We start from the raw sequence: 10,073 nt of genomic DNA, 5'->3' as shown, positions 1-10,073 counted from the left end.
ACGGTATCTCATTTCTATACCCCAAACGCCCAGCACCAGGCATAGCACATAAGACTGTAAGAACAAACAAACTGATGAGTAAATGAATGAATGTTGAGACTAAAATTTGGGATCAGCAAAGATAAAACTTCCTTGCTTTGGGATTTGGGGGTTCAAGCTCAGTTTAAGACTGTGGCCATGCAAACTTGAGGACGTTTTACTCCGAGTTCTATCTAAGGAGAAGAAAGTCGGCATAGGTGAGTAGGGGGAGGGCACATAGTCATGAGGGTCCACCTGGGTCCCCACGCGCATAGGAGTCTACGACACAACTCCTGGATGTCAGAAGTCTATCCTTCTGATTCTCAGCCCTGGGGACTGAGTGAAGGGTGGGGTCTTGGGCCAAATGCTGGGTCATTTTAGCTGGAGCTGGGCGGCTGTATAGGAGAGATAGGGTTGGTTGAGAGGAAGTTGAGTGCGCATGCCTGTGTGCTGGCTGGGGGCTGGAGCAGGGGAAGAAGGGGCGGGGGCGTGGTTTCTGGAGAAGAGGTGGGGGAAGGGAAGCATTGGGGCTGCTTTAGGAAGGCTGCAGCAGGGAGCTGGAGTCTGGACAGAGCTGGTGGGTGATTAGAGATGTTGGTAGGAGAGGCAGAGAGAGGGATAAAGGTAAGGAGATGTGAGCATTGAAAAGGAGAGGCAGCTGCCGCTTGTGTAAGTATGAGACAGTGCGTGAGTATGTGTGTGTGTATGACAGAGTGTGTGTGTGTGTGCGTGCGTGCATACGTGAGAGCACAGGGGCTCCTCCCCGAACCCAAACTTTATGCTCCGAGTCTTACAATTTGCATCTTCTTTTCTCCTGTCATTCTAACCATGACAAAAATAAGGTTGCATTTGAGCATGTAAGGGGTTATTTGCAGGTGTGAGCCTGAGTGACTGTTCTGACCAGCCAGGAGCCTGGGAGAGAGAGAGGCAGAGTGCCAGAACGAACGCACACATGCACGAATGAGTGCATGAATAAACAAATGGGAGCTTACAAGAAACTCCCTGTGAATGTGGGTTTGTGAAAAACGTTGGGTCTGAGATGCCCCACCCAAGCCCCATAGCCTATATCTCTGGGTCTCTGAGCCCAGAGAATCCCAGGGAAGTCTGTGTCTGAGGTTCTAGAAACCTCACACTTAGCCCCCTAGATGAGTCACTGGCTTCAGAGGCTGGCATTCCTAATGGAGCGGATTCCAGGAGGGAATCCAAAGAGGGTGAGGCGTCTGCTGATGCTGAGAGCCCTGCCTGGGCTGGGAGGCCCCGGACCGGGTGGAGCAGCCACACCTGCCTGAAGTTTTGAGTAACAGGGGGTGGAAACTGCACCAGCACCGCCCTCTCGCAGGCCCTGCGGGCCCCTGCGGTCTGCTGGTCACAGTGGGTCCCACAACTTCCTCACTTCCCTAAATGGGCAACTTCATATTTAGAACCCCAGGTCTTCCCTGGCAGCCCCAAGTGGCACGTCCAGCATAGGCCTGGGGCCCTAACCTTGGGTCCCTGCCCCCTGCTGGACTTGTGCCCGTCCCCGCTGCACGGCGCCATGGCTCCCACCTTCCTGCTGCTGCTGCTGCTCTGGCCCCAGGGCCCTGTCGCAGGTGAGAGGGTGGGTGGGTGGCTTCCGGGGGAGGGAGTGCTCTGTTCCTGGACCCCCTTCCTGCTCTTCCGTGCTCAGGGATCTTGTGGGGTTGGAGTTGGAAGAGGAGGAGGCGGTCGGGCTGACCTAGTAGCTCCTTACCAGAGACCAGTGAGAAGGTTCCCTCCTAGTATCTGGCCCCGGGCAAAGCTAACCCAGGCCTCACAAACTAAGATAAAGCTCTGGACCCTCTCTGCATGGGCCCCTTTATCTGCCTGTCTTCCTCAGGACCTCTGACCAGGGCCACTCCACTTCCTCACACACAACAAGCCCTCGTCCCTTGGCCTCTGTCGGGAAAGCCCTGTTTGGTTCCTACGGGAATCATTACCTTACGTGTGTGCGCTTTGAACTTGCTTTTTCTTGGAATGTTGATGCCACAACCTCCGTCCCTACCCCCTGTCCTGGGGTGGGGGTAGGGAAGCAATCCCTGAAGCAATCTCTCCCACCCCACGGCTACTAAATGCTCCTTGAGGGGGCCTCACCCAATCCTGCCTTGCTCGCTGCCATGACAACCAAGTTACCATTTCCTGTTCAGTTCTGGGCACCTCCTGTGTGAGGGGTGGAAGGTGGGCACACATAAACACAGTGCCCTGGAGACCCATTCTAAGGTCGCCCTATCTGTACGCCTCTCCCAGAGAGACCCGCTTTTCCAGGGCAGAAGAGTGTCCCCTGGGGTCCCCCAAACCTGCCACCTGCCAAATAATTGAGTTGGATCATTTAACTTGCATGGGACAAAATGATATGAGAGAGGGCGTTACCTTACTCCAAGCCTCAACTCTAGTGGCAGCTGGGTTGGAAACTAAGGTGGATGTCTGGGGTGCTGGGCCCTTGGCTATCACAGCTCTGGGTTCCATTGGGAAAGTCTGGAGCAACCTGCATTTGGGATAAGGAGACGTGCACTGAGCATGGACTACATTCAAGGCACTGTCCTGGGGCACAGTTCTCAGAGCCAGCCAGAGACAAATAAGAAACAGAGACATTAAGTGATCTGCTCACATGGTTAGTCAGTGGTAGAACCCGAGTTTTAACCTATGTTTATTTAGACTCCAAAATGCTGTCCACTCTGTCCTACTGGGGAGAACTGTGTGCGTGTTTGCAGAAGGCTCGGAGGGTGTTAGAGGAGGAAATGCCAAGCTGAGGGTGGGTAGAGGGCTGGAGGGCCCTCACTGCACCTTTCTCTCTCTCCGTGTCCCCTGATTCACCACCCCAGCCTTAGTTCTACCCTCTCCCCATCAGACCACGGGTTATGAAGCTCACTGACCCCATCTTCTTCCTAGGCATAGAAGGCAACATATGAACAGTGAATAATTGTAGAATTCTTTGGCTTACACTCCACTGGGAGTGTATATAAATGTCTGGGCATATTGGATCTACGGGTTTTAGGTAACTAGAATATTTTAAAATTAAACATCACCTAGAATGAACTCAGACAACTTGCTATTTAAAAGATGACTAGAGTAAACCTGTTTGTGAAACAAATAACTACTCAATATTTTCAAAGATTGAATTTTCTTATCTACCTAGGTTTGTTGTGCTCTGGAATTTCAGAATGATGACTTGCGTTTGGTTTGTGTCTCTGTCTCATTGAGGGCAGGACCTGACTCTTTCCCACAAGACCCTGAAGACAGGGCTTATGACTCTCCCATCAGACTAGAAAATGCCGCAGAGAAAACGGCTGCGTCTGCTGAAGTTCCCTGAGTGTGAGGGCTGAGTTTCCTTCATAAGACTAGGGGCTCCCTGTGGGCTAGGCCTGTGTCTCCCCCATCAGTCTGGGAACTACAGGGCAGGGCTAGTGTCTCCTCCAACAGACCAAGAGCTCCCTGGGGGAGGAGCCCGTGTCCCCCTCCATCGGAGTTGGGCTGTATTTCTTCTTCACACTCTGAGTTCCATGACAGCAGAGAAATATCCACCTCCTCTCCCTTCACCACGAGCTTCGAGTTTCAAGATGCTTCCTTCCTCCTTTCTCAACAAGTCGTGTCTCCCCAGGTGCCCCTGTCGAGAGCGTGTACTCCAAAGTGCGGCACTTTGAAGGGGAGACTCTCTCTGTGCAGTGCTCCTACAAGAGCCGCAAAAACCACATAGAGGGTAAGGTTTGGTGCAAAATCAGGAGGAAGAAGTGCGAGACTGTGTTCACCCGTGTTGGGGTGCAGGGGCCACGCTATTTGCTGCAGGACGATACCCAGGCCAAGGTGGTCAGTATCACCATGGCGGCCCTGAGGCGCCAGGACTCGGGCCGGTACTGGTGCATGCGCAACAGCTCTGGCATCCTCTACCCTCTGATGGGCTTCCTGCTGGAAGTGTCTCCAGGTGAGCAGGCCTGCTGGGGCACTGGGATGCTGGGGGGGCGTCCTCCCCACCCTGTACTCCACTGACATCAAATATAACAATAATAATAATCCATCAATAGGCATGATGTACAGTGGGGTTTTCACAGTTCCTTTACAGACACCTTCATGGGCATTCTTGTCACCCTTTTACAGATGAAGGAAATGAGATCTAAAAAGTCCTTGCGGCTCTGACTTTGTCCAGGGTCACAGAACTAGCAAGTGGACGAGATGAGATTAGAACTCAGGACTCTCTGTGCTGGTTTTATTCAATCATCTGTTCAATATATATTCACTGAGCCCTGATTCTGTGCCAGGCACTATTCTAGGCTCTGAGGATACAGTGATGAGCAAAACCGGACCCATTCCTACCCTATGGGAGGTGACAGGCAATAGCACATTGTCAGATAAACAGTTGCAGATAACAATAAATGTTCTTAAGAAAATAAAACAATGTGATGAACTAGAAAATTCAGTGGTGGGGGCAGCTACGGAATTAGTGGGGAATCAGAGAAGACCTCCCTGAGCAGATGACATCAAGCAGAGCCTGCGTGTGATGAGAGCTTTCTAGCCCTGTTGAAAGTGGGTGATTCAAAGGGCTTTCCAGGTGGGGAGAATTGCATGTGCAAAGTCCCTGAGGTGAGAAGAAGCTGGTCCATATTGAGTGTGGGGCAGAGTGATAGAAGATGAGGTTGGACAGGCAAATAGCAGCCCTAAAATCCATGATTTGGGGTTTGAGTTTTATCTTAGGTAGAATAGGAAGCTATGGGAGAGTTTAGAGGAGGTGATATTGTGCCTTCTCTTTAAGATGATCAAAACTCTCTCTTGAGTATAGAAAAAGAGAGGAGGGCCAAGAATGTAGCCCTGTGCTCCTTCCACATTTATAAGATGGGAAAGGGTGAGGAGCCAAAGAGCCTGCAGAGAACAGCCAGTGATTGTGAAACTTATTATCCACCCTTCCCTATCCCCCTAACCCAACTGCATCCCCATCTTCTGTTGGGTCTGAGCTAGGGTAACTGCTGTCTCTAAGATATGGAGCAAATCTCATTCCTTCCCTCTCCGGTTCTGATTTAGCCCTAGGGAAGTAGTCGAAACCAGTTTATTGAAGTCTTAATTTGTAGGGATACAAACATGAAATGGTTTTATTTTTCCCTTAGTGTATCCCTCTGTTGTACTATGTCAGATCTCACTTTCCATCTCTTAACCAAAGTTTGGGGAGATTCCAACTTCGCAGACCTTTTCAATTATTAGGAAATAAGAAATGCACAGGCAATTAAAAATGCCAGTCTTCTAGCAATATATGCTCTTCCAGTCCCCCTTGAAAACCAGGTTTATGGCCCCAGGCACTTGAAGTGGAGAAGGGGGACTGCTGCTGTCCAACTCCCCCTCCTTCATCTCAGGAGGGAGGGAAGGGGTGCTCCTCTCCATCACCTCCCCCTGGTCCTGCCCCTCCCAACCCCTTGGTATATTGAGGCAGGGATGAAGGAGAGGGAAACGGTTGTGTGACTTCACTGACCCTTGTAGCAGGTCTCTCTCTGTTGGATGTCACTCCTTTTCTGCCCACTCTTAGATCCTCTGTGGCCAAATGCTGGCTCTCCCAAGGCACCTGTGTATGAGTTCTTTGAAAGGTCCTTTGGGGGGTCTTCACACTGCTGAGTAGGATGATGTGGGAGATCTGGCTCCAGATCAGCCCCTTCCCCCATCCCCACCCTCACCAATGCCACTTGTTCTGGTTCCCTTGCCCAGAAAAATGGGTGCCTTCCACGGTGACCATCTGGTCCTCAGGAGTGCATCCTTGCATGCATAGTAGTGGGATGCAGCAGCAGCCAGCAGCAGCCCTCTCCCCCTCACCATCCCTCTCTCTTTATTTTCCTGTTCCCTGATGAGAAAGACTCAACACTGCCTTCTAGACTGAGCCCTCACAGCTCCTACCACTCCCTCCTCTTCCACCATCCAAAGTCCAGCCTTCTTCTAGCAAATGGGATGATAAAGGCCTGAACTGATGCATGAGGGTGGCAGGACCAATTCCTGTGTCTCTTAATAAGCCCCCAAGGAAGGCACCTGGGCCCGCTGCTCACGGCCTTCTTTGGGATCTGGGCCTTTGATGCTTCCTTGTCCTCATCTCTGGATCCCAGTCGCCAATCATGGAGCAACTGGGAAAGTTCATGTTCAACATCAGAGCAGAGAAATCTCTGACTTACAGGAATGAGGAAGGTCCAGGGAGTGACAAGAGAGATGGGGGTGGGGAGGGAAGTGTCCTCTTGGCCCAGGTGGCCTGATGGGGGACACTAAAAATTTTGTGAAAGACTCTTCCTTCTTTCCTGTGCCTACTTCCTCCTCCCTGACCTCACCCTCTGAACAAGCACACACCTGGTCCCTCAGCAGAGCAGAATCCTAGGTCCAAGGTCAAGGAGCAAGACAAGGACAGGTCCTACCCAGACAAGTGTGTGGGCTGCCGGGAGCTGCTTCCAGCACCAAGGCCCCCGACTCAGTCCCACTTTCCTCCTTCTCTCGTCCCTCAGCCTCCACGACCAAGAGAAACACTCCTCTTACGAAGCTGCCCACCATCCTCCAGAGTGGAACTGTCGTCACAGCAGGCCCAGCCCTCACCTCAGGCCCTGATGCCCCTTTCACCACAAGCACGACGGTGTTCACACCTGGACTCCTCACCTTGCCTAGACTCTTGCCCTTCCCTGCCTCAGGGAGCATCAGACTGACCTCTGTGACAGGCTACGGCTTCACTGGCGCCAGCCCCTCCACCACGGGGCCCAGGAGGACCATGGGGTCCCAGACAGTGACTGCGTCTCCCAGCAATGCCGCAGCCTCCGCTGCTGGCCCAGCCTCCACCCCCACTAAGGCTGGGCACCTGTGCACCACGGGATCGCCCACCATGGGAATGTGCCCCACTGGCAGGTCTCTCCTCAACCAATTATCCCCCAGCAGGTACCCGGGGGGCCTGGGTTGAAGGCCATTTTCCCAGACATGGCAACAGTTCTTGGTGCCTGAAGAGACCCCAAGGTGAAATGTTACAGCAGACCAGCCCCTTTCGCCCACCGGGAACTCAGTTTGGCCTGTTGCTGAATGGGAGGCGGGAGAGGGAAGCTGGGATGGACATGGGACAGAAATGAAGGCAGTGGGAAAGGAGGTCAGGGGCTGGGTCAGCATAAGAGTCTGTGGATGAAGAGGAGAGGGTAGGGACCAGACAAGGGGAGCAGCCTGGGGAGTAGGAAGTGGGAAATGGGGACACTTTAATTTGAGTTCCCTGAGGAGTGGACTCTGAGACCAGGATTCACATTGTATTTGGAACACTGGAAAGAGGATGGGGAAGTGAGACAGGGAAGGGAAGGCAGCAGATAGAGAACTTACTGAGGCTGGTTATCACTGTGGGCAGCAAGAGCTCAATCCCGTTGGGGAGACTCTAGGGTCCAGTGTCTAGCAGCCACCTGGAGGGCAAGGGAGCTTGGGTATTTATACACCCACTCTCTTGGTTATTGGTAGAGGGCTGCCTGCCATGTGTGGCATGGAGAGCACCAGTGACCAGAGAAAGCCCTCAGGCCAAAAAATTTTTAAATGGAGTTGCTGAGGACTGGTGTACATGGAAGTGATACAGCAAGGGAATATAGGCAGGGCACCTATAGCATCTGTTCCAGAGGACAAAGGTGGGAAGTGCCATCCTCAGTCACCATGAGGAGAGTAAGAACGTTGGTCTCTTCTGTCACAAATGGGGGTCTCTTAGAGCCCTTGTCCTCAGCAGATTTGGGGGAATAATGGAGGAGAGGTACTAAAGTGGAGAGATGCTTCCCTTCGCTGGGGGTAGGGGGCTTCATCCCTGACCTCTGAGCACCTCACTTCCTTCTCCCACAGGTGGGCCCCCAAGGAACAGAAGCCATCACTCCCCACGGGGACTGGCAGGTTTCCCCTGGTCCCACTCCTCTCGCGTGGTGTGCAGAAGGACGTGGGCCAGGGTGGGGCACCCTGGTACTCACCTCCTCCGCACTCTGTCCTGTTTCCGCAGGCACCAGGACTTCTATCCTGCTGTGCTCGTGGGGGTGCTGGCCTTGCTCCCAGTGCCTGTGATGCTGATCGTGGTCTATGGGTTCTGGAAGAAGAGGCACATGGGAAGTGAGTAGCGCCCACCCTCTTGGCCCCCCAAGGACAGAGCGCTGGGGGGTTTGACACCCTTTCCAAAGTGCCCGACTGCCCTCGGTCCCCAGGCGGTGTGTCCTCGGTCCCCAGGCGGTGTGTCCTCGCCTGTGTCCAGTCAGGAGGACCGTACAGCACCCAGGTGAGGGAGGCGGGTGGGCAGGCAGCGACAGCTTAGCGTAGCCTTCTGAGGCTGAGCCAACAGGAAGCTGAGGGCAGAGGCAGAGGGGCTGGGCTGGCCCAGAAGCTGTGGGTGGTGAGCAGGAGGACCGCCCTCTTCATCTCTGTCCCCATCCTCGCAGGCTACAGCATGTGCCGTGATCCTGCCAGATCCTGGAGGGACCCATCCACAAGACCGGAGCCTCCGTGGAAGCCTGCTTGGTCTGAAGCCACTTAACTGTATGGTGGGGGGGAGCTTCTCCCAGAGGGGTCCCGGGAGACCAGAGGAGGAGTGAAGATGGGGACCTGTCTGGATCGGACAGGCTGGGGATGAGGACTCAGCACTGGACTCAGGCCTTCCCAGAACCGGAGGCTGCACTGCATCCGCTCAGTTCCCCTGGGCTGCCCGGAACCTGGCGGGGGGCAGGGGGCAGAGCAGGGGGCACCAGGCGGGAAGTCCCTGGGGGTGGGGGGGAGCCACTGAGGTGATTCTGCTGAGAGCCACAGACGCCTGGGCCCTGGCTGGATGGCAGAGAAGCCCCAGGTGTGCTGTTTGCAGACAGAGACCTCAGCTCCCATCGGCCTTGGAACCTCTTACTATCAAGCTGATGGGGGGAGGGGTGGACAGCTAGGGCTGCCCTCTCCCCACCCGGGGCTCTGTCCTCAGTTTCCCTCTGCTCTTTTCAAGCGTCCCCATGCCCTTGGGGGAAGAAAGAGCCCCAGAAACAGCCCGTGTCCCGAGGGTCCCACCCTGGAGGAGAAGAAGGAACAGTGACTAAGAGTTGGGGGTCAACAAAGGTGTTGGGGATCCCAGGGGTGTCCAAGCCCCCCAGCCCCTGGGCCAAGTGTCCTCTACGGGGCCTCTGGATGGGCCCTGATCTGACTGTGGCTGCTTGCCCGTCGAGTCCTGGGAGCCAGCAGGGACCCCACTCCCGCTGCTGCTGCCTGCTGGCCGGCGCCTCCAGGGAAGGCTGTGACCGGGCAGCTGAGAGCCCCTCACCTGCAGGACCAGCCTGTCCCTGGACTTGCATGCAGAGGCTGATCAGGGCTCTCTCCCCCAGTTCCCACACCCTGGCTCCGGGTCTGAGCCCCTGAAGAGAACAGGGGGCCCTTGAAGGTCCACTGGAGGGGAGGCCATGGCTCAGAGAAAGGGGGGGTCACCTTCCCTCTGGGGACTCATTGTCCCCTGGGAAGAGAGGACCCACTGGTGACACAGCAAAGACAACTCAGAGCTGACCACAGCCTGGAGGACTGCCTGGGCCGGGAGGGGCAGGGAGGATGGAGCCAAGGAGCCTGGGCCAGGGGCCCAATGGCCGGGGGCGTCTGTCCCTGCCTCACTGGCTCGTGCCTCAGAGTTGGCTTCTTCTGCGGCGAAGGCTGAAGAATATGGACTGGATTCCTCCCCTAGGGAGGGGTATCCACCAGCCTGGAGCCACTGGAATGAGAGACTGGGGGTAGATGTGGCCTCTCCACTCTTGGCCTCGGGACACAGCCCTCCCAGGTGGGAGATCAAATGTCACAGTCAGGGGAGTGACACAGCTGGGGCCTTGGTGGGCAGCCAGCCTGCAGGTGCCACTCCAGGATGGAAGTGGGGAGAGAGGAAGGGGCAGGGGGCAATCCTGGGGGACAGCAGGGAGGCAGCACCTCTTTCCTATGCCCAGGAGAAGGCACTAGAGGGGAGACTCAGACTGAGGAACTGACAGACCTGGTGCCAGGACACACACACACACACACACACACACACACACACACACACACACGGCAATAACCGTCCTCCTGATCCCGGTGTGTAACTAGGACGG

General features: G+C 55.0%; 1 protein-coding gene across 1 annotated transcript; it reads left to right on the top strand.

Annotated features, from left to right (window-relative positions):
- The first annotated feature begins 1,537 nt into the window (after positions 1–1,537).
- Positions 1,538–8,509, top strand: LOC102998802 (trem-like transcript 2 protein). The gene is made up of 5 exons (XM_007198013.3): positions 1,538–1,607; positions 3,632–3,952; positions 6,492–6,912; positions 7,985–8,091; positions 8,415–8,509. The coding sequence occupies exons 1-5, from the start codon at positions 1,553–1,555 to the stop codon at positions 8,507–8,509; spliced, it is 999 nt and encodes a 332-aa protein (XP_007198075.1). The 5' UTR covers positions 1,538–1,552.
- The last annotated feature ends 1,564 nt before the right edge of the window (positions 8,510–10,073 follow it).

This window comes from Balaenoptera acutorostrata, chromosome 10 (genome assembly GCF_949987535.1).
Source record: "Balaenoptera acutorostrata chromosome 10, mBalAcu1.1, whole genome shotgun sequence".
NCBI classification, from domain to species: domain Eukaryota; kingdom Metazoa; phylum Chordata; class Mammalia; order Artiodactyla; family Balaenopteridae; genus Balaenoptera; species Balaenoptera acutorostrata.
Note: the sequence above shows the minus strand (reverse complement) of the source record. Positions and strands in the feature narration are given on the sequence as shown.

What these genes read in the sequence shown, in the direction of transcription:
- LOC102998802 (XM_007198013.3), top strand. Translation starts at nt 1,553, where the DNA reads ATGGCTCCCACCTTCCTGCTGCTGCTGCTGCTCTGGCCCCAGGGCCCT. An exon ending in AACCAATTATCCCCCAGCAG is followed by an intron (nt 6,913 to 7,984) that starts GTACCCGGGGGG and finishes CTGTTTCCGCAG; the next exon opens with GCACCAGGACTTCTATCCTG. An exon ending in GAAGAAGAGGCACATGGGAA is followed by an intron (nt 8,092 to 8,414) that starts GTGAGTAGCGCC and finishes CCATCCTCGCAG; the next exon opens with GCTACAGCATGTGCCGTGAT.